The sequence below is a fragment of the Hevea brasiliensis genome, chromosome 10, assembly GCF_030052815.1.
Source record: "Hevea brasiliensis isolate MT/VB/25A 57/8 chromosome 10, ASM3005281v1, whole genome shotgun sequence".
NCBI lineage: Eukaryota > Viridiplantae > Streptophyta > Magnoliopsida > Malpighiales > Euphorbiaceae > Hevea > Hevea brasiliensis.
The window spans coordinates 76,002,499-76,028,226 of NC_079502.1; the positions used below are offsets into that span (position 1 = coordinate 76,002,499).

The 25,728-nt window shown below is 31.0% G+C and overlaps 1 protein-coding gene across 1 annotated transcript; it reads left to right on the top strand.

The window, feature by feature from the left end:
* The first annotated feature begins 18,699 nt into the window (after positions 1 to 18,699).
* LOC110672823 (actin-7) lies at positions 18,700 to 21,782 on the top strand. Its single transcript, XM_021835715.2, has 5 exons — positions 18,700 to 18,964; positions 19,901 to 19,971; positions 20,073 to 20,466; positions 20,555 to 21,168; positions 21,261 to 21,782. The coding sequence occupies exons 2-5, from the start codon at positions 19,912 to 19,914 to the stop codon at positions 21,324 to 21,326; spliced, it is 1,134 nt and encodes a 377-aa protein (XP_021691407.1). The 5' UTR covers positions 18,700 to 18,964; positions 19,901 to 19,911; the 3' UTR covers positions 21,327 to 21,782.
* The last annotated feature ends 3,946 nt before the right edge of the window (positions 21,783 to 25,728 follow it).

Genomic DNA, 25,728 nt, shown 5'->3' on the forward strand with positions numbered 1-25,728 from the left:
GTTCGGCTACCAAACTTCGTTAGCATACTAATATAAATAGTGCGTGGGAGATATTTCTCCTGTAACACCCCAAACCTCCGAGTTATGAATAGTACTATTTTTAGTCCGTGACTAGTACTATTCAAAGACACTTTGAGGACCAAAAATAAATAGAAAATTAATTGAGATAGATATAATAAAAATTTAAGTGACCTAAAAATATAAGGACTCACCAGGTATATTGTAAAAGAGGGATTATGACCCGATAAGGGGCATTTTGGTCAATTCACTTTAAGAGTTGATTTTTAACCAAAATGTCAATTTAATTAAATGAAAATAAAATATTGAATTATGAAGAAATATTGAGGGAAAAATTAGAGTAAAAGTGAAAAAAAAATAAAATAGGTAAAAATCTAGAATTTAAATTCTATTTTTGACCTAATTAAAATTAATGACTTATGGGCTTTTGACAATTAAACATAATTATTTAATTAAAAAGGAATAAATAAGTATAAAAGAATACAAGTCTCCTTCTTTCTCTTCTTCCATGCCACCACCCATCTTCCCACTCCCTCTCTTTTCTTTTCTCTTCTTCTCCAATCTTCTTCCACCATTGTTTTCCCTTCCAATTCTTGATTCACTTCAATTCCCTTCATAAATTCCATAGCTCACTAAAAGAAAACATCAAAGAGATCTTTGATTGAGAGATTAAAAACAAGAAGAGCAAGATTTGAAAGAGATTGGAAGTGGGAAAAATCATCAAGTGAGGTAAGCTCTCTCTTTCATGCTTGATTAACCAAATATGCTTTGAATCAAGTTTGGGTGTGATGAATTTACATGAGAAAGCATGAAATTTCATAAGAAAATGAAAGAAAACATGTATGGAATCTAAACTAGGGTTTTGGCCAAATTGGAGAAAAGTTAGGGTTTAATGTCTTTGAATGAAATTTATGATGAGATTAAGCTTAGTTAAAGTATTATACATGATTGGGGCAAAGAAATTGCATGAAATGTGTATAAATTTAATTATGGGAGATTAGGGTTCATGAGAAAATTGGAGTTTTGGTGCTAGAGAGTGAAATTGATGTGTGTAGTGTTAAATTATGGTCATTTGAGGTTTATTTAGTTTGAATTGACATTGAGTTGATGAATGGAGGTAATAAAATGGTAGGATTAGGGAAAATTGTAAACTTTGGTGTTTGAAAATTGTAGGGTTTGTGCTAAGAAGTGCCATTGATGTGTCAATGCTAAATTATAGTCATTTTGGGTGAATTAAATGTGAATTGAGGTTGGTTAGTAAAAATAATTGAAGAAATGAAAAATTTGAACCTAGGGCAGAATTTGCACACTGAGTTCAGTGTGTTTGACAGCCCATAAATTGAGCTACACAACTCCAATTGGTGTGAAACCAATTGAAAATGAAACTTAAGATATAGGGATAGAATTTTTGTGAAGATACCCTACCCTGAAAATGACCTTAAGCTATCCGAAATGAGCCTTGAACTTAGAGACAAAATTCTGGAACCTGCAGAATTTAACCATATGAACAGTAAAATTTGCATAGCCATAACTCTCTCTAGAAAACTCCGATTTAGGCAATTCTTGAACTGATGGAAACCTAAAACATAGTAGAACATTTTATATGAAGAACTTGAGGCCAAATTATGGACTTAACCCAATTAAATTGCTGAGCAAAATTGAATTACTGAATCTACAGAATTGCAGATTTACCATATCAACAGTAAATTTTTTATGGCCATAACTCTCTCTAGAAAACTTCGATTTAGATGATTCTTGAACCAATGGAAACCTAAGACATAGTAGAACATTTTATGTGAAGAAAATTAGACCAAATTATGGACTTAACTTGATTAAATTGCTGAACGAAGTTGGATCGATAAATCTGCCAGAACTGAATCTGCAGGATGAACAGTGACATGAACAGTAACTGTATTTTGGTCATAACTTGAGCTACATAGCTCCGAATTAGACGATTCAAAAAGGAAAATAAATTTAAGACCTAAATGAACAATTTTCATGAAGAACACCTCACTAAATTATGATTGAAACTGGGTAAAAATTAGGTTCAAAAATTGGGGCACCAATGCTGTCCCAAAACCAAAATATTCTAAAATTTTCAAAGCTAACTTGAGATGCATTAGACATGCATGTAATGAGTTCTTGACAACAATTGAGATTAGTATTGAGGTATTCTATTTGTGTATTTTCAGTAAAAAAAGAAGTTGGAATGGACGAGGAGAAGTAGGTAATAAGAAAGGAGAATTATTGAAGGTTTGTGCACAACTAACCTTTTCTTCGTTTTTAAACTTGTAAATTGCTTGGAATGTGTTAAATTGAATGAGTTTGCTTTGAACAAGTTTACTTTGACTGAAATATGGTTTTTCTCTTGCATTTAAGAAATTTAGGTGTTGCCACCTTTATATGGATATTATGATGAATTTAAATGTGTTTATTGGTTTATAAATGTAATTGTTGAGTGAGAAATTTTTGGAAACTATTTTGAAACCACAATTAGCATGACAGTCCATTTCGGAACTCCCCAGTAGTAACGGCTACTTGGGGTTGATAATTGATATTGATTATGTCTCCCATTAATAACGGTTAGTAGGGTAAGACTACATGAGTACTCATTAGCTAGCTAGCCCTTCCTTCATTAATAACGGTTAGTGAGGTTGAGATTGCTTTGTCATGGTGTACAACACAGCACTAATCGTGAAATTTTGTGTCATGGCCTAAACTGTGTATTGATGTTGGCAACACTAATACTTTGTGAATTGTGATTTATGAAGTGTGATTTCTCTTTTGAAATGTTATTCCAATAAATGGCTCTTATGGACTTAGAACTATTGTGAAGTTTTCATGCTTAAGAAAAATGTGATTTATTATGCTTTGAAAAATTGTGTTTTACCTTAAGTTTTAAAGTTATTAGTTGTGCACCACTGAGTGATATACTCAGCGATAGCTTCTTTATGCTGTTATAGGTAAGGGAAAAGAGAAGGCTGCCGAGTGAGAGACTTGGAAGCAGCATTTTGGTATTGATTATGGGTATTTATGTTAGGTGTAACCTTGTGATTCCTTTGGATGTATTTTTTACCTATATGTATGGATGTACGGACATTGAGCAGTTTGTATTAAAAAGTACTGCATTACTAAAGTATTTTGAGTTTGTAACTATTTATATTTTATTTTGAGACTTATGGAAATGTAACCTTTATAATATTTAGTCCATCATTATTTCCAATGAATGTTTACATTGAATTTTAACTATTCCCATGAAGTTTTTCGCAAAAGAATTGATAAAATAAAAAGTTATGATTTGTTTAAAATTCCTTGTAGCATAACTAATGGGTTATCGGTAGGTATAGTTCAGTAATTCATTAGGTATGCTACGGGAACATGTCGTGCCTTACAAGGGATAAGGTGTGACATCTCCTTTCCTCTTCTTCCCTCTCTTTTTCCTTCATTTCCTCTCCCTTTCTCACCAAGCAAGGACCCTAACCCTTAGTGGTTCCTTAAGATCTTTCATCTCAAAATACTAAGATTCTCTCTCTCCACTTTCTATGCTTGATGACCAAGTTGGAAGCTTGGAGGACTTAGCAAATGGGTTGGGTTTTGAAGACCTAAGTAACTTCTTCCTCTTACTTTTTTATTTTTTATTAACCTAAGCTAAATAAACATAGAGTTAGTGTGGATTTGTGGATTTAAGAGAATTTAAGAATGTTAGGGTTTGATAATAATTATTAAATCTTAGATTAAATTGATGGATTTAAGTAATTTGAGATTTATCTTAGTTGTTTATTATTTGAAGTAGTCAAATATGGTTGAAAGGGGCTTTTGGAAACTTGTTTTTAAGTTTGAGGTCTTAAGACTCGAATTTGGGAGCTGTAGGATGAGTTCTAGAAATCTCAAGTTTGACAACTGAACTTGCACATGCTAGGCAACTGAACTTATGATGAATTATCATGTAAATAGTGCATGGCAAGTTAGTTAACCGAACTTGCCCTGCCTAAGAATTTCACATTTAAACTAAGAACTAGGTTAAATGTATTCATTCTTAAAATATTCTTGACGTAAACTAATGATGTAAAATGAATTGTAATAACTTAAAGATACAATAATGGACCTCTAGGAATATTTCTATAATTTCCAAAACACAGATGATTGGATAATAGAAGGAGTTAGGAACTTTAACTAGAGAAATGAACTACTAGATTTAGATTAGGATTGCTATAAGCCTCGAATGGGCATGGTGAAGTTGTTGCGGCTGAGGCCCTGTGTTTGTGTTGATTTGCAAGGAGGATATGGGTTTAGTTACATGGGAGACTCTACTGAATTTCTGATAGGATGATTAAATTATTTAAGTAATTAAAGTTAATTAACAATCAAGTGTTAGTGAATGTTAGTATATTTATATAGGTCCATACAACAAAAAGGCATATTCATAAATTTCCAAGCATTCTTTAATCTAATCACACTCCTTAGCTACTATTTTAGAAAACAACACATGATTGTTAGCAAAAAAACAAATGAGAGATGGAAGGTCCCATCACAAACATCATCTCCCTCAGAAAGTCCCACTCTATATGATCATGTGCCTTACTCATATCAATATTAAAAGAAATAACCTCATCCTTTCCCTGCCTCTTCCTACTTAAGTAATGAATCATTTCAAAGGCAATCATGATATTATCCATAATGGCTCTACTCAGGACAAAAGCACTTTGAGATTGTAATATGATCTTAGGTAATAACCATTTCAACCTATTAGCTAAAACTTTTGAAACCACCTTATAGAAAACATTACATAGCACAATAGATCTTATTATACATAGTATGGTGAACTTTCCTTTTAGGAATCAACACTACATGTGTATCATTTAGACTAACAAGCAATATACTGGAATTTAAGTATTGTAAACAAGCTGAAAATACATCCTTACAGAAAAATACTCCAAAAATTTTGATAAAATGTTGGGTTCATCCTATCAAGTCCTAGGGACTTGTAACACCCCTATTTGTATAGCCTGGTATATTTCACTATTCTGGTGACCGGTGTCGGTCCGGATAATTAAGGAGATTATAACCACATCTAAGACACCTAGAGAAGCCCTGAACACAAATAATTAGTAATTGTCAATTAGTTAAGTATAAATAAGAAAAACAGAACACAAGAAGTTAAATGAGCCGAGAGTCACAGTGATGGGTGACCTTCTCGGGAAGGATTGCGAGGTCGATTTAAACTCAAATTTCGAACCGTAAAATGTGACGTCGTGGTCCTTAGGACTATTGCGAACACAGTGGAAAAGAGAAAATCATGAAAAAGAATTGTTAATTGAATTATTTGCAAACCGGGTCGAACCGGCGAGGGGCAATTTGGTCAATTGACCCCTAGAGCTGACTCCTGACCTGACTGTCAAATAAAATCGGAGAAAAGAAAATTTTGAAATTGAGAATTAAATTAAAGAACTAATGAAAAAATAAAAAAAAGAAATAAAAAGAAAAAGTGAAAAAGTTATTATATCATGCATGACATCATGCATGATGCAATAAACTTAATCATTAAATATTACAAAAAAATGTGAGATAATTATGTAGTAATTAAGTCAAAATTTATAAAAGAAAAGAAAAGAAAAAAGTTGTCTTCCTCACCCACTTTTGCCATCTCTCATCTCTCACCCTCTCCCTCTCAAAATCCTCCATGAAAGCTTATTTTTGAGTTTGAAGAAACTAAAATTTAGCCATAGAAATTACAAGTTCCATAATTAAACCTTGTTTGGGCAACTAAAAAGGAAGATTGATCAAGAAAGTTTGAAAGAAAAGTGAAGGAATTGGGTGGTTGAATTTCAAAGAGAAGGTTAGTAAGCTAAACTTTGAATTTCTAGTTGAATTATTGTGTTTATAGTTGAATAAACCTAGAAATATATTTAAAATGAAAAGAAAACATCTTTAAAGGACTATGCGTGATTTCAGCCAGCCATAAATTTATGAGAATATGATGTGTTTTGATTGAATTAAAAGTGTATGCAAGCTTAAATGAGTGTGTAGGTAATGTGTATACATTTAAATTTCAAGAATTAAGTCAAGTAGCAAAGTTAGGGTTTTGGACCTAGGTTTGGGAGACAAAATTTACAGAAATAGTCAAATGGTGTGTTTGACCTTGTTTAAGCTGAAAAATGTCATATGTGACCAATTGTGGTGTGTAGGAAGTGTTGGAATTGAGTTTAAATTCAGATTAGTTATAGGCATTCTGCAAGCAGCAGGCTCAAGGTCCCTTTCATGGACCAAAACTAAAAATTTACCAACCCAATTGATGTGAGGTCAATTGAGAATGAAACTAGACACAAAATGATACATTTTTCATTTAGGAATCATGCCCAGAAAGTGACCATAGCATAGTGAACAAATTAACCAAATCCAGATTAGGTAATCTGACCTGTACAAAAATAATCAAATGAATAGTATTTATTCATTTGGCCATAACTTGGGCTAGACAGATCCAAACGGCCTAAAATTTTACCAGTAGAAAGCTGAGATATAGACCTACAACTTTCATGAAGAACACAAACCCAAATTATGCCCTTAACTAAGTCATTTAGCCGCCCAAATTTGGTGACCTAAAACTGCCAGAACCCAAAAATTTGCCCAAAAATCTGTGTTAGACCAATCCGACAGCCATGATTCAAATGGCTATAACTTGAGCTACAAAACTCCAAATGGAGTGATTCAAAAAGGGAAATAAATTTAAGACAATAAGGAACAATTTCTATGAAGAAAACTTGGCCAAATTCTAACAGTAACATAACCAATGAAATAGTGCAAAATAGGTCACCAAAACTGAAAATTTGAAAGTTTGCCTAAAAGACTTAAGTTTTGAGAAAACAAACAAAACCAACAAAATTGGTAACCAAAATGTGATATGTGAGTATAGTTGGGGTTCCCATACCTTTTAAGAATAAGAAAGTTAATATTTTGACTTGAATAGTATCATGAATAGTAACCCCAATATAAAAATTTTCGAGAATATAAGTTTAAGCATATTGGGATTAATTATTGGAATTAGTGTGAGGCAAAGATACTGAGACACTATAAATTTTGTGTATCAACTAAAAAAGACCCGGAAGGTCTAAGAGACTGACTCAAGGCCTATAGGTGACTCACTTGTGCACAATAAAACCCATTTAAGCATTTTCTCATTGAAAATTTGATTTAGTATGCACTATGAAATTTCCGTGTTAATTATGAGTTTAAGAACTTTTTGTGTTGCCACTTGTGAATGAAAATGTGACTTTGAAAATTGATTTGATTTTGCATGCAATATTTGAATGAATTGTTTTAAATTGATTTCTGATTCACACTTAGCATGACAGTGCCTTATTATTCCTCCATTTATGGGGTTGAGATCGATTATTTTCCTCCCTCTTTGGTTTACCAGTTGAGGTTGTAAATCGGATGAGTACTCATTATCTAGCTAGCCACCTCCCTCATTGATTTTGATTAGTGGGGTTGTAGATCACTTTGTCGTGGTGTACAACACAATATTGATCGGAAATTTTGTGTCATGGCTTAAGTTGTGTATGAATTGGTAACACTATGTTTATTAAATTGTTTGACCAAAATTGTGCTATAATGAGTTTGATAATTGTGAAATATTTAAATTGTGATTTATCAATGAATGTTTTATGTATTGTATTTCAAAGTTTTATTGTGTACCACTGAGTATTTTTATACTCAGTGATAGCTTATTTTGCTATCGCAGATAAGGGCAAGGACAAAGCAGCAGAGTGAGCTGCTGAATTGACAAGGACTTCGCTGATATTTTTATACTGGTATTATTTTATACCCAATATAATTTAGTTTGATGTAAATAAATATTGTTCATATGTATTAATGTAAAGTTGAGCAGTTGTATTTATAAACTGTAATTGTATTATTATTGGATTTTATATCTGTAAATTAAACTTGTGAATGTAAATTAGCTTTACTGAATGCAATGTTGATGGAATTATTTTAAAATAGTTTGATCTGAAAATTTTGAGTTGAATTGAGATTATTTGGAGGTTGGGAGTTGTGGAAATATTTATTGGAAGTGTTTTTACAGGCCTTTGAAGAACTGTTTTCTCCAAATACAGACGGTACTCTGCCGAAATTTTTTCAAAATTTGTGAACAAATAAAAATGGACAAAAATTTTTACTAGTTTTGAAACTTCAATTAAATGTTTTTTACTCCTACTAAAATGCTCATCACTTCCAAAATATAAGAAAATGGTTTTAAAATCCCTTGTAGGATACTTAATGAGTTATCGGTAGGTGGAGTTCGGTAGTTCATTAGGTATTCTATAGGATCATGTTATGCCTTACAGAGGGGTAAGGTGTGACATGTTTTAGTGGTATTAGAGCATGGTTTTACAATGAATTTTGACTATGTATGTGAATATTTCTTTGATAAGTATAACTACTCAAGTGTCTTTAATTGATATATATGACATATTTACATCATGAATATGCACTAACGGAGGTCAACCTCCTTGTGTTTGATCTCAAAAAGTAGAAATTTTTGAGAAATAGAATGGAAGAGGGAGATCATTCCGTGGAGCAATCTGTCAAGGCTGAGGTCCAAGGGGAAGCCCCAGCACTCCAGAACGTGAGTGGTTCAGCCACTCCAGCTCCTACTCCAGCATCGCAGTTTCTTGCTCAATTTGCACAGCAGATGGCTGCATTTTTCCAACAAATTGCGAGAAATGTGCCACCTCAAGCTCATATGCAAGCACCTGCAGCACAACCACAGCCCTCGGCTCAGCAATATGAAAAATAGGTACCATAGCATATTCCCTCTAAACCCACAATAGTTGACCAACCTAATCCCTAGCCCTCCTCTGTCACATGAAAAAAATCTGACTTTGGCATGCTTTCATCTTTTTTTTTTTTTTACACTTTTAAAGAAATCCACCTCCTCAAGCAGCTAAATCATTGGCACAACAATTGAAGTGTTGCATGATCAATCTAATCTCTGAACCTTTCTGACTATGCTCCACCACCTAACAACATTCATTTTCCCTCAACCAAAGATTCTCAAATCTAAATATCGAGACTTTAGGAGGGCAGGAATTAGGCTCCTATTGAAGCAAGATAAGGCTGTGGTCAGAAAAAGGTAAGGACAAATTAAGAACTTATACACCTGAAAACACCTCAAGCCACGATGTAGTAACAAGAAGCCTATCAAGCCTCTTTCAATCCAATTTGGCTTGCCCTACCGCTTTCCTAAATGAACGGATGCCCTTTCATTCCCAAATTTATTAAACTACAACATTCCACTATACTCCTAAAACCTGACAACAACCATTCTGGGTATTGAGCACCTCCTTCTTCTCATACAAGCTAAGAAGATCATTAAAATCGCCAGTAATACACCAAGGGAGGTTCAACGTACCTCAAAGAAACCGCAACAAGTTTTAAGACTCTATTCTATTGGCTTTATCAAGCTGACCATAAAAACTAGTAAGTCTCCATTTCACAGAAACAGGGAAGGAAATAGAGACATCTATATGCCAATGAGAGAAACTCAACAAACAAACCCAATCCTTTTGTTTTTTTGCCAAAATAAAGCCATCCCTTCACTTAACCCCACACTATCCATACAAAAACATCCTGTGAAACCCACAAACTTACAAACCCAGTCCAACTGAATCCTACTTACTTTAGTTTCTACTAAAATCTACTAAAATAACAAACATGGGCTTATTTGTAAGGACCAAGTCCTTCAAAGATTGAATTGTTTGAGGATTGCCTAAGTCCTAACAATTCCATATTTACAATTCATGGCTCTTTGTGGGCCTGATCTATTGGTCTTGCCACTAAATTAGTTAGAACAAGAGCCAAAACTGAGTCCACATACATGTTCTGGGCTGACTCTTAAGCCCAACAAGTCATGCATATGTTTCTTAACCTTAAAAGTATAATCTTCATCCTGGCCTACTATCTCAAGTGACATGGATTAGCTTTGCCATGTCCATCCACTCTACCAACCACAAACCCATAATCTTGTACCCTCAAGGCAATGTGCCTATGCATCCACCCCTCCCTTTGCTTGGCATTCCACTATCCTTAGAGATCTAACCACATCCTACCTCGCTCCTTCCTCCCCCTCCCCCCCCCCCCCCCACCAAAGTCAAGTGGAGCATGTCTTAACCAGTGTTCCCTTATGGCTTGATTACATCGCAATAGAGCTCTGAGCTATGGCCTAAAAGTTCTTCCTACCTCCCCTCGATGATGGAGAAGCAGTTCATAGAAACATTCAGTATGACCCAACCTCCTACACAGAAAACAAAAGCCAAGCAACCTCTCATACTTGAACATCACCTAGACTCTTTGACCTCTAGGCTATTTAATTTTCATACAATGTTTTAATGGTTGTCGTACATCTATATGAACTCGAATACGCATATAACCATGTTAAAGGCGAGTAAAATTATTCTCATCAGCTAAAAAATCACCAACATAATCTCTTATTCATACCGCCACATATTCAATCATAAAATCCAACAGCAATTGATAAACTTGCACTCAAATCATATAATGGAACAACTCCACATTTGTGGCTGCTCGTTCAACTCCAATCACAAAAACAATAGAAGGTATTTATTAAATGTCCATGGGCTCATCTCAATAACTCTTGACACATCCACCTCATGGAAAAACTAGAATAAGAAATGTGAATTGTCGATCTCCTTAATAGACACTCCACACCTAGGATGCTACAAAGAAGCATGGTTTGTTTCATCGCCATAAAGTTGACAACCCTCTCTGTATAAAACCTCCCAACCAAACACAGCCCCTGGTCCACCCTTCCGCCGCTACCTTCCTCTTCATCCAAGACCAAACTCCCTTCCTCCTCCTCCTCCTCCAAAGATAAAAGAACAATCTCCTTCACAAGCCCACAATCAACAAAAGTGTCCTCAGCCATATTAATACAAGAACACAAAACAATACAAGAAAAAACAGAATCAAAGAGCACGCGAAGAAAGAAGCACATTTACACTTGTTTTAGATAACAAGATGTACTTTACTTGTTTAAGGGAAAAAAACAAGACTAATTAATGATTACATTGGAAGTCCTATATTTGGTTGGGATTACTTTATTACATGGCCTTAATATGTCTAACAAGATAAATACGTATGCGATGTGTGATATATTTATAATTTTATTTTTAAATATAATTTTAAGTTTTTTTTATCAAGTTTAAAATATATAATTCTTAAATTTTTATAATTAAATAAAATACTAAAAGATTTTTTAAAAAACATTAAAAAAGTTATTTATAGGAATTTAAGAATTAAAAATAAACATTTATTAAATATAACTAATATTATCATCAGGTAAAAACATTTTTAATGTTAATAAAATCTTTTATGATTATAAAAATTGACCCTACATTATAATTTTCATAATATCATCTTAATTCAAATTAATTTTATCAAATTTGATTACTGTTGTTATCTTAATTTTGATATTTTTCTAATTTGTAGTTATATATATATATATATATATATATATATATATATATATATATACACAGACTTTTACAAATTATACTAATTAAGAAATACTAAAATCATTTAATTAAATTATTAGTCCTCTCAAATTAGTTCACTATAATATGATTCAACTCACATTAATAAAGATTTATTCATCAAACTTGTAAATTATTATATAAACTTGATGAAACATACCAAAAACTTGTGAATTTGTGATAAATATACGCATAGATATAAGAACATTAAAAAAAGAATAATATTAGTTCTATATTTGATAAAAAAATTAAATAATAAATTTAATCATAAAGACCTTAAATTTTAGCAATTAATTGTTAAAAAAATAATCATGAAAATCATTAAAATTGAGGTAGTAAAAACAATAATAGTGATACTTTAAAAAATTAAAAAAAAAATAAATACTTAGGAGAAACGATAATAACTACTAATTATAAAACAATTTAATCTCTTACTGAAAGTATCACGTCACAGCATAATTAGCAAAGCTCTAAATGTGCAGTTATAGATTAGTAGGCCTACACCATTGACAGCCTTTTGAGACTTAACAAATAAAGGCCAACGAGATCATTTATGGATTTAATTATTATAATTTGAATTTTTTATAAATTAAAATTTGAAATTTAATGAGGTCAATTGGATCTTAAAAGATATAAGGCTTAATTGAATCTTAACAACGAAAAAAATAAGAGGCAAAATTATATTTTTTTTTCCCCAAAATTTTTATGTTAATACTTACCTCAATTCAACACTCCAATAATTAGCCTTTTTATATTTGATCTTTGATGGCTTAAAATTTGTTATAAAAGTAAGAATAGACTAATATATATTTTTCACTTTAATGATAAATCAAATAAAAAAAATGTTAAATAAATATGAAGAATTTCAAATTAAAATATTTAGAGATATGTTATGACCACCGGTAAGAACTATTTTATGTTTTCTTATGGGTGAAAGCAAGGGTGTAAATAAATTCAACTGAATTAAGTTGAGTTTTGAAGAATTTAAATTTAATTTGTCAAAAATTTTTTAAATTTGACTTAATTAAAAAATATCCAAATATCTATAAACTCAAATTCGACTTATTTTTAAACAATCAAATTAAATTAAACTTTTATGAATAGCTTCATTCATTTATGACTCTACTAAATTTTAGGTTTAAAATTATAAAGTTTAAAATTACATAATTTTTGTTACACTTAAAATTATAAAATTATAAAGTTTAAAATTACATCATTTTTATTACACTTAAAATAATAAGTTTAAGACTAAACAAATTTAACTAAAAGAGTTGGCTCCCAAATCTATTATTTTAAATTCGTGAAACAAGCGGAGTATTGGTTGTTACGGGAACAAAAACTTCATGGTCGGTTCCAGTCCATTGTTCATTCATTTATTCATTTATTTTCTACTTTCCTAACCATCAAAATTAATCTATTTCAATTTTTTTTTAATTTTGATTAACTTCAATATATTTATTATAATTTATTTAATTAATCAAAATTAAACTTTTAATTTTCATAATTTCATATTTTTTTTTCAATAAAATTATAGTGATACGGAAGTATTGATAATTATAATCCTAATTTTAATGAACTAAAGAACTCAGAATTTCATTTTTTGTAATCAAATAAAATTACAAGTTATTTGTTTAATTTGAGCTAAATTATTAAAATTAAAATGATTAAATTAAATTATGATTTAAGAAAAATAAATTTTTTGTGATTATGTCTCCTACATTTTTTGATTTTTTTTTCTCTTGAAAAGCCTACAACAGATTTTAGCAATTTTTTTTGAATTATGTTTTATTTAATATTAATTGAATGATCAGTCAAATTCAACTGGTCTTATTCGAATGATTCCACTAGAAAAAATCAGATAAATACCATAAATAACTGAAGTAATAATAAAATTAAATGGCCATAAAAATGCAAAATTATAAAATTAATTTAGGCTGCATTTATTTTATAGAAAATATTTTCTTAGAAAATATTTTTTGTAAGAAAATATTTTTTGTATTTTCTGACGTTTGGAGCATTCAAAAAAATTGATAAATAAAAAATATTTTTCTAGTCCAAGAGAAAACTAAGTCATTTTTAAGGAAAATGATTTTTATTTTTTAAAAGAGGAAGTCATTTTCCGTTTTTTAAATTTTGATAGGCTTATTAAAATGTGAATACATTTATACATACATGAAATAAACATATATCATTAATTTAACGTTGCAATCAAACAACAAAAAATATTTTTATAGAAAATATTTTTTAAAAATATATATAAATTATTTTTCATAAAACAAACGGAGCCTTAAGTTGAAATTCATAACAAGTTTTCCCACTAAATTTGACTCAGAATTTAAATTATTTTTATAAATATAAAATTTAGCCTCACCATTTGTAAATTTGTTGATCGATTCCTTTTTTTATTTGAATTCAATATTCAAATAAACAGATTTTTTTTTCTCATTTTGCAGAGTTTTTATTTTATTTTTATTTTTCTATGTGGAGTTGATTTTTTTTTTATGCAATTATTTTTTTAAAATTTCATTTTTATATTTTCTATGAGAATATATCTATTAATTTTAAATTGAACCTTCAAAAATTTAATTATTGAACTCTATTTTTAATGAATATGAAAATAAATTTCTTATTTATATGACTTGTTTAAATTTAGTAGCTCTTCTTTCTTATATGAAAAATATTGGTTAAATTGATTTAATTTTAACCTTTTAAATTTTCAAATGTTAATATTTGAAATTTTTATTTTTTATATGAATATTTTTCATGTATTGTCCCTTGAAAAAAAATTTTTTTTTTTATCCACCAGTGTATAACATATGTATATATTGGGTGTGTTATAAATCGTAACTCATATAAAGATGAGTTTAATAATATTAGATTAAATATTTATATGGAAGATCACTTGAATATCATCAACATATATAGCAATAATAACAAATTCAAAAACTAATTTCTTTTTGAAAACACATGGACAAATTGAGTTATTTATATAGACTTCTTTTACCAGATATGCATTAAGGAGATTGCACCACATGTGCTTAGATTGCTTCAAATTGTACAAAAATCTTTGAAACTTGAATTAAATATATTTCTCAAGAATTTGACTCATATGCTTCAGGCAATTTAAATCTTTTGGGGATTTTCATATAGATGTTACTATCAAGTGAACCATATAAACAAGCTGTAACCACATGCGTCAAATGCATTTCAAGGCTTTCCTATATTGCCAAACTGATGAGATATCGAAATGTCATTGCTTTCATAATAGGAGAATTTGTTTCTTCATAATCAATACCAAGTATTGCAAAAAACCTTCTGCCATAAGGTGTGTTTTATATCTTTTAATTTCATTATGCTCATTTTGTTTTCGCACAAAAACCTATTTGTATTCGACTGGTTTCACACCCTTTTGGTGTTTGGACTAAAGGTATAAAAACTTCACATTTTGTAAATGAATTCAACCGTAATTGAATTACATCTTTCCATTTTGGCCAATCATGTCTTTATTGACATTCTTTAATAGATCGAGATTCAAGATCTTTATTATCTTTCATAATATCGAGTGCAATGGTATAGGCAAAAACATTATTAATTATTGTTGCCATTTGATTAAAATTTCTCCCTGTATTGATAAAACTTATTGATTTCTCCTCATTTTCTTGAGGTTCAAATATATGAATTTTTTCAAGAATTATTTTTGTAGAGGTTTCATGATTAATAATATCTTGATCATTTTCATTTCAATCTTCAATAATGTTATTTGTTGTTTTCTTCCTTCTAGAATTTTTATCTATAGAACCTAATAGTCTACTATGTTTTAGGTTTAGTTAGACTCATTAGCAATAGCACGTCCTACGGGGACATTAATCCAAATTAAAATATTTATAGCTAGTATATGTGATTTGGTTGTTCTTTTTGAATCAGTAAATGCGTCTAGCATTTGATTTGCTATTCTTTGTAAATGAATAATCTTTTGAACTTCTTATTCGCATATGGCTGGATGAAGGTCAAGATGATGTAATGATGGAGCCTTCCATTCAATTTCTCTTTTGATATCCTTCTCTTGCCCTAATTCTGGAAAGATTTTTTCATCAAATTGACAGTTAGCAAAACAAGCTGCATATAAATCTCTTATCAATAGTTTAGGGTAGCGAATAATGGAAGGTGATTCATACCCAACATATATGCCTAACCTTCTCTGAGGACCTATCTTGGTGCGCTATGTTGGTGCTACTAGCACATATATAACACATCAAAAAATTCTTAGATGAGAAATATTTAATCCATGACCAAAAGCTAATTGTAATGGTGAGAATTTATGATAATTTATTGGCCTAAGATGAACCAGTGCAACTACGTGAAGAATAGCATTACCCCAAACAAAAATGGGTAATTTTATTCTCATTAGTAGTGGTCTTGCTATCAATTGGAGATGTATAATAAATGACTTTCCTAGGCCATTTTGCTTATGAACATATGCTACAGGAAATTCAACAGTTATTTTAGTTGATAAACAATATTCATTGAAAGCGCGGGATGAGAACTTCGCGGCATTATCAAGGCGAATAGATTTAATTGGATAATTTGGAAATCATGCTCTTAATCGAATTTTCTGTGTAAACAATTTCGTAAACATCAAGCTATGAGTTGATAATAGACATACATGTGATCATCTTAAAGATGCATCTATTAGGACCATAAATTATCTAAACAGTCTACTAGGTAGCTGTATAGGTGCGCATATATCCCCATGGATAGTTCTAAAAATGCAAGGGATTCAATTCCAACCTTTGTTGGTGATAGTCTAATAATCAATTTGCCTTGATAATAAGCAGCACAAGAAAAGTCATTAGTTTAAAAATCTTATGGTTCTTTAAAGGATGACCATATGAATTTTCAATTATTCTTCTCATCATTATAGATCTAGGATGCCTATTGATTATGCAAAAATATAAAAATGTTTGGATAGGTAAACTTCTGGTTTATAGCAGAATGTGCTTCAATTGTACTTATTTTTGAATAGTATAAGTCAGAAGACAAAGTGGGTAGCTTTTCTAATACACATTTTTTATCTGAGATATTATCAGTAATACAAAAATATTCAATATTTATTTCATTTAGTATCTCAATATGGCATCCATTTTTGCGTATATCTTTGAAATTTAATAAATTTCTTTGAGACTTGGAAGAAAACAATATGTTATCTACAATGAATTTTGTTCCCTCATGTAGAAATATGATAGCTTTTCTGGAGCCTTCAATTAAATTTGCATTGCCAGATATTATGTGAACATTTGCCATTTTCATTAGCAAATGAGAATTGTTTTTTTAAATATAGTATGTATAGTTGCGCCATCAATTAGACACATATCTTCATTATTAAGTTTAACCCAAACAAAAATTTTGCAATATCTATATCTATATTATCTTAAAAAGAAAAAAAATGTATAATATGAGAAATAAATAAAATAATATTTTTAAAAACATCATTATCAAAATAAAAGATGATAATATTATTAATATAATATGACAAAAAGTACCATAAACAAAATAAGAAAAATAATATATTATGACAATATTAACTAAAATGATCAAGCAAAAATAAAAGTATTTAAATGACTTAATGGATAGTCCCATCATCAATCAAATGATCAATTTTTTCCTTTAGGATGCTCAAAGAAATTTGTTACATCCATATACGTTATATCAATATCAATATCATTATTTTCTAAAATAAAATTTATTTCTATATTTTGATCTTTTCCTTTTAGTGATGCTTGATAAAGACCAACAAGATGTTTTGGCGTACGAAAAGTACGCGATTAGTGTCCTTTCACACCATATCGATAGCATATTTCTTCTAAATTTTTATATTGACCTGTTACTTATTTCTCATCATTCTTTTTTCACTTTTGGTGGTGAGATGTATTTTTCTCTTCTGGTAGTGAGATGTATTCTTATAATATGATGAATTATAAATATGATCACTACGATTGAAAATGCATATTTCTTCCTCAACCACGGCCACAACTAGGGCCACAACCTCTTCCACGTCTAGAATAAAAGTAGAAGCTTCATTCACTTTAGAAAATGGGATTGAACCAATTGGTTAACTTTCATGATTTTTCATTAACAATTCATTATTTTGTTCAGTATGAAATTAATTAAGAATATTTCTGAAAATCCTTTTCTCGATATTGTTATTGCAGAGCATATTCGAGGCATGAAAAGTGGAGAATATTTTTTCTAACATATCATTATCAATAATAGTTTCTCAACATAATTTTAACTAAGAAGTTATTCTAAACATAGCATAATTTTACTTACTGATTGTTTTAAAATCTTATAGCCTTAAATGCATCCAATCATATCTTACTTTTGGAAGAACAATAATTTTCTAGTGATCATACATTTCTTTTAGATTATTCCATAAGACAAGATAATCCTTCATAGTCGGATATTCAACTTTCAATCCTTCATCAAGGTGAAGACGAAGGAAAATCATTGCTTTAGCACAGTCTTGTTTTAATGCTTGATTTTTATCCTTGATAGTGTTTCCAAGACCCATTGCATCTAGGTGATTTTCAGCATTTAAAATCATGATAGATAATTTTTGCTCAAAATATCAAGGGCCACAAATTCAAGTTTTGCAAGATTTATCACGGTGAAGAAAGAAAAAAGTACCTTAAATCTATCTCAAAACAGGTACTCAGAATGATAGAATATCATGCCGATAATGTATTATAAAAATAATAGCAACCAAAGATAAGAAAAACGTAGATAGAATAGAGAAAATTTTATTATATGGACCGAAGATGAATAAAAAATAATGATCACTGTAACTTAAGAAAACCTTATTTACAGCATACAAATTATACTCTAAGATATACAATAATAAATAAAATATTAAATAAATTTACCAAAATAATAAATTTATTCATCGAAAATCTAAATAGACATGCATCATAAATATGAATTTATAACAAGAATAATATGTAATATTATCAAATATTGGAGTCATAGTGTAATTTAAAAATATAAAAGGATCAACGGCTGAGATGAAATCAGGAAAATCAAACGCAACGGAAAGAGCATGGATGTTGTAGAAAGAAGCTGTCAGCCAGGTCACCCTATCTTTTCTGGTGGTCGAAATTATTCCCTTCTCTCTTTCTAATTCTTAATTTGGTCCAAATTTCATTTGCATTTCAAATTTCCACTACGATATATACACAGACTTCATCACTGCCTAGCCTTAGTAGCTAGTTTTCTGTCTCTGCATCTCTTTCTTCCGGGTACAAAAGAAAACCCGTGAAAGAGCCCAGGCCGTCTCTGTAGATTGGCTTGGTTGGGTTCTTTTCGATCTTTCTTCTTCGATTCCATCTCTTCTAAATTCTAAGGTAAGCATCGATCTATTTTGCTTCTTGTTCATGGTTTTTGAGTAGATCGGTTTATACGGTGTCGTTTCTTGCTTTTGAGAAATCGGTTGCTTTGGTTGGTTTTTGTTTTGATTTTGTGTTGCCGATCTATGGATTTGGTTTTTGTGTTTGTTGGTGGAGAGATCTGTAGCTAGATATAGTATTCGCTTGATCAAGTGTTTGACATACTAGGATCGCTTGATTTGATTGCTTGATCTGGTTTTCTCATTTCTGGATCTGTTCTTGAACGATTTGATCTGCTTTTCCATTTTGATTTTAATTTCCCTTTCTCATTTTTGGAAATTGTTCTATTGCATTTTTTCTTTTCGATCTAGCTTTGAACTGCTGCACTTGTTTTCTGATGATCTGAAAGTGTAAATTGATGAATTGTGAATGTAGAAAAGTAAAAGCTTATAACATTATTGGGAACTAGAGGGAAGTGAAACGATTATAATGACATCCACTTGAGATATCGCATTTCTGGATTTGAAATTGTAAAGATTTCGAATCTCAAGAATTGTTATACCCAGTAACTAGATTTTATTTTTCAATTTTAATAATTGAAAATTAATGTCGGATACTGTACTATTATCTTGTCATGGCCGCTGAGTCTGGTTCTATGGTAGTAGGTGAAGATATTTCTTCATCCCTGATGCCTGCTTGTAATGTACATAATTCAGAACTACAGGAGTCATGATTAGACTATACAAATGCTTTTTGTAAATTGACTGAGAACTTAATGATTTGATGAATGGGAGTGTGTGAGGATTAAAAAAATATGGAACTGTTGGGCAATTTAACAATATATCTTTCGTTCATGAAGATGGCATTAGAAAATAAGTTTGAAATGCTTGTGTGTGTTTCTGTGTGTTTATAATTCTTATTTGTTGCCCTCATTTCTATTGCATTTTTATGCAGCTTTTTAAAAAATGGCCGATGCTGAGGATATTCAGCCCCTTGTCTGTGACAATGGAACTGGAATGGTGAAGGTAAGTTAATTATCTTCCTATTATTAAAATTCAGGTTGTGTTTTTTTATTTTATTTTTATTTTTTTATTCCATTTCTGAATGTTGAGGACCCCTTCTGCAGGCTGGGTTTGCTGGTGATGATGCTCCCAGGGCAGTGTTTCCCAGTATTGTTGGAAGACCCCGACACACTGGTGTGATGGTTGGGATGGGTCAGAAGGATGCCTATGTAGGTGATGAAGCACAATCTAAAAGAGGTATTCTGACATTGAAATACCCAATTGAGCATGGTATTGTCAGCAACTGGGATGATATGGAAAAGATCTGGCATCATACTTTCTACAATGAGCTCCGTGTTGCCCCTGAGGAGCATCCAGTGCTTCTCACAGAGGCTCCTCTCAATCCTAAGGCAAACAGAGAGAAGATGACTCAAATCATGTTTGAGACGTTTAATGTGCCTGCAATGTATGTTGCCATCCAGGCCGTTCTTTCCTTGTATGCTAGTGGTCGTACAACTGGTTCGTATGAGTTATTGCCATCACTGTGGATCCTGCATGCACTGTTATGTAAATGATTTTGCGCTTAATGGCTTTTCAAATGTAACAGGTATTGTGCTGGATTCTGGTGATGGTGTGAGTCACACTGTTCCAATCTATGAAGGGTATGCTCTTCCACATGCCATACTCCGTCTGGACCTTGCTGGTCGTGATCTTACTGATGCTTTGATGAAGATTCTCACCGAGAGAGGGTATATGTTCACCACCACTGCCGAACGGGAAATTGTCCGTGACATGAAGGAGAAACTTGCATATGTTGCCCTTGACTATGAGCAGGAACTTGAAACTGCCAAGAGCAGCTCCTCAGTAGAGAAGAACTATGAACTTCCTGATGGCCAGGTCATCACCATTGGAGCCGAAAGATTCCGTTGCCCAGAAGTCCTGTTCCAGCCATCACTCATTGGAATGGAAGCTGCAGGAATCCATGAGACTACTTACAACTCCATCATGAAGTGTGATGTGGATATCAGGAAGGACCTTTATGGTAACATTGTGCTCAGTGGTGGTTCCACTATGTTCCCTGGCATTGCAGACCGTATGAGTAAGGAGATCACTGCCCTTGCTCCAAGCAGTATGAAGATTAAGGTGGTGGCACCACCAGAGAGAAAGTACAGTGTCTGGATTGGAGGATCTATCCTTGCATCCCTCAGCACCTTCCAGCAGGTAATTTATCTTTCTGACTTATGCTTTTTAGTTCCACTTGTATACGTTGTAAATTGGCAGAAGACTGAGATTCTTGCATTGTGTTGTATCAGATGTGGATTTCCAAGGGTGAATACGATGAGTCTGGTCCATCCATTGTCCACAGGAAGTGCTTCTGAGTTGTATAAGTGCTTTGATGGGGAGTTCTATTTGCATTTAGTTGGCTTTTTTTGTGTCAAGGTGTCATGTGGACTCAATTATGGTTGATATGGAGAAGTGTTGAGTGGGGTCACTAAAGGATGATATATTCTGAGCTTGATGTATCAAATAGCTTTCCATCTATTGAGATTCATGTAGTTATTGCTGCAAATTTGAGGCATTAACTGTAATGTTCCCTGTGGATGTTGTGGGCAGACACTTTGGTACTCGAGTCGTTACTTTCCTCAAAATCTTGTTGTTCAACCATGTCTTTTAGTATGATGCTTGTAGTTGGAGAGTGATTGTGATGCTGCTTATTCTTTTTCTTTTTCTTTTTGTTTTTCCAATATTTGAAGGGTTTTTTTTTCTCCTTGAGAACATTAATGTTAATAGTTATTGTATGAGAAATTTTATCTAGTGTCAGTTTGCGGTCATAAGCCATGTGAAATTTATATTTAATACTTAGTTTGAGAATCGATTTATGCCCTGCGCATTTTATTGCTACTATCATTTTGATAATTGTAGCGGTGATTTGAAGTTTACTAGTCTTGGCTTTTGTTAGTAAAAGATGCGATTTGATTTGACGTTGTTCTTCAGACATCTTAATGCCTTTGGCAACTCACTTATCTGTTGTGGGCAAGTCACAAGTGGAGCCCAAAATGTCATCAGAATTTGCAACATCCTGTTACAGACATAGGGTTGACAATTGTTCCTAGATCCATAGCAAAATGATCAATTTTCCCTGACCTCGCCCTCCCATATTGTGTGGGGCAGGAATGGGGAAAAAGGTCTCCCTGCCCCAATCCCTATGACCCGCCTTGAAAACATATTATTGATTAAAAAATAATTTATTTTTATATATTTAATTATTATAATTCTAACAAATATATATATATATATATATATATAAAAGTATTATTTTTTATGTGGCTTGAAATTTAGATATATTTTCATATATCCGAATTGTGATATGGCTTAAAAGTTTCATGTTGCGACTTGATTGGGATAAAAAGAGATTTAAATATTGTAATATTCTGTCTTTTACAGTTGAGTTGTGAGATATTTGAAAAACATACTAGTATTAGGGTTTGGGAGTTTTGAGTGATTGGATCTTGAAATTTTTTTTCTTATCTTGCCCAACTTGTCTAAGTATCTCATGCTGCAGAGAAAAATGGTAATTAATTAAAAATATATTCTAAATAGAATATTGGCTTTGTTAGAAACTCTCTTTTTCTTATTAATCATTTTATCCTTTTAAATTAATACAATTATATTTTTAATAATTTAATATATTTTTATTATTTAAATTAATTTAATATTTATATAAATTTAAAATTCTTAATTAGGCTCTATATATTTTTTCATGGCTTAAAAACTTGTTATAAAAGTAAGAATAGGCTAATATGTATTTTCACTTAAATGATAAATGAAATATAAAAATAGTTTAATAAATATTAAGAATTTAAAATCAAAATATTTAGAGATATGTTGTGGGCCACAGGTGGGAACTATTTTTTGTTTTATTATAGGAATGTAAACGAATGTAGCTGAGCTGAAATTTGTAGAATTCAAACTTAGTTTCGCCAAAATTTTTTTGAATTTAATTTATTTAAAAAATGACTCAAATATTAATAAACTAAAACTTGGCTTATTTTTAAACAAATCAAATCAAGTTAAGCTTTTATTAAGCAATGCTTTAAACAATTCGTAAGTAATTTGACTTATTTTTAACTCTAATGAATTTTAAATTTAAAATTATAAAATTTAAAATTACATAAGTTTTATTAGGCTTAAAATAATAAGTTTATAACTAAACAATTTTAACTAAAGGAGTTGGCTTATGAACCTATATTTTAATATTGCAAATTTTAATAAATTGAATATTAATAAACTCAAATTTAGCTCATTTATTAAATAAATTTAAAAGTAAGTTCGAGTTAAATTCATTTAAAAAATAAATCAAACTAAATTGATCTTTCATAGAGTCAAGTCTCAAATAATTTACGGTTGGTTTGATTCAGTTATGCTTTAGATGGAAGCAGAGTTTTTGTGTGTTGATTCAAAAAAGCGAAATGCTTAGGTGTTTTAAATAAAATTTCAAGCTTTTGTGGGTGGGGCGATGGGTCCCCTTTTGGACCGCGGGTGACTGGCTGGAACAATACTCTTAGCCTCACCAGCGGATTTCTAAGATTCTGCGGGGACAAAAACTTCATCGTCAGTTTCACCATTGTTCATTCGTTCATTTATTTTCTATTTGCCTAAACATCAAAATTAGTCTCTTTTAATTTTCTTAATTTTACTTAATTTCAATATATTGATTATAATTTATTTAATTGATCAAAATTAAACTTTTAGTTTTCATAATTTTATATCATTTTTTGAATAAAATAATAGTAATAGGGAAATATTGATAATTATAATCCTAATTTTAATCCACTAAAAAACTCAGAATTTCAATTTTTTTAATGAAATAAAATTACAAGTTATTTGTTTAATTTGAGCTAAATTATTAAAATTAAAATATGATTTAAAAAATAAATTTTTTGTGATTGTCGCCTAAATTTTATGATTTTTTTTCTCTTGAAAAGCCTATAACAGATTTTAGCAATTTTTTTTTGTTTAATTATGTTTTTTTATATGAATGATTCCATTAGAAAAAATAAAATAAATACCATTGTTTGCTTTAAAAATAATTTTAACTGTCTCACAGCTTACGGTTTGCGAGCATTTTAGATACAAAGTGTACTACATAATTTGCACTTTGACTACTGAAATCAAATAACTGTGGGAATTGACTCTATTGCCTGCAGTTTCGTTAATCTCATACTAAAAAGACTGATTTGATTGATTGCAAAATGAGTATAAGGTTAAAATTAAATGTAAAAGTTTAGAAAAATAAATAATAAATAGACTACTGGAGTTTGATTTGTGTTGTTTGATTGAGTTATTGGGTCTTTTTACATTGCTGCTTATTTGACATTTATAGGTCTTCTTACATGTACTTGAAGAATCTGAAAGACTACTTTTCACGTTCTGCCAGTGTTGGCAGTTAGTCGCCCACTCTCTTATAACTCCCAATAATTGCTAATAACTTCTGCTGACCTCTATCTTAACTAACCACCATATAACTTTTTTTATATATTTATTTAATAACTACCTTAGGTTATTAATTAATTAAATTAATAAAATAAAATTAATCAAATTAATTTCATAAAAAATTAATTTAATTAATTCTTATGTCAATAAATAAATAAATAAATAAATAAATAAATAATTATTTTGGTGCAAACAATTACCTCTATGCCTAGACTTGCTGATAAAGTCATTCTAAGTGGATAATTAATCAAGATACTAGACTTTGACTATCTTCTATAAAAAATTTGTAAAAGATTCTCCATAATCTCTTAAGCTTCTTCTAGGAATTTAAAATTTAAATAAACTCAATCCCATAAGAGTCTTATTTTCTATAAAACTCTAATCACTGCAAATCACATTTCCTCATGGCATGACATTAATGGCACTTAATAAAAGAGCTTTTCCTCTTTCTACTTCATCTACTCATCTTTTTCATTCATTTTAAAAAATTTCTCCCAACTAAGACTTCATTTCCATTACCATTTCTATCAAGAACATTCACAACCCAAATTCCATCCATCACTAAGAGACCCATACCTCTTTCCTTTCCTTTTTTCTTTCCTTCCCTTCTCCATTTTTCCAATTGGCAAACTACGACCATTGCGTGACTCCTCCATTCATCATGCATGATCACTGACTCCCTTCTTGCTGACCCACACCTTGTCGTCAGCAAGCCACTGTTCTTCGTCCATCCCTCATTGCTAGTTCGCGTCATGCTGCTGTTGAGCTGCTGTCTATCACCTCATTGACAGTGCTGTTCATCCATCCTTGCTATCAAACCAAGACCCAAGGCGGCGTTCCTTCTTATATCTCCATACATTTTTTTGTCAAACTCAATTTTCGGGTACCACTTGAATTATACTCCATCTCCTTGATAGTAATTTTGCCATAGACTCGTTGAATATTGAATGGGTCTTGTGATTCTTTACTGCATTTGAGAAATATGTAGATACCTATTTGTTACTTAAGTACTTGCACTCACCGTAGTACATTTTTAGGTACCTGCTTAACTGTTTGCATGTTGGTCCTTGTGCTACTTGTTGGTTGTTGTTTAGGCATACATATTTGATATATCCCTTTATTACTTGTTCCTGTAGAGATGACATCAGATAACTCTCCTTCTAGCTCGCAGGTACCTACTAGTTTGAAGGTACCTGGCATCTTGCAGGCACCAACAGCTCCATAGGTACCACTAATAGTATGCTGGTCTCACTTATCAGTAGTAGTGTTCCTTGACTGAGTGTTACT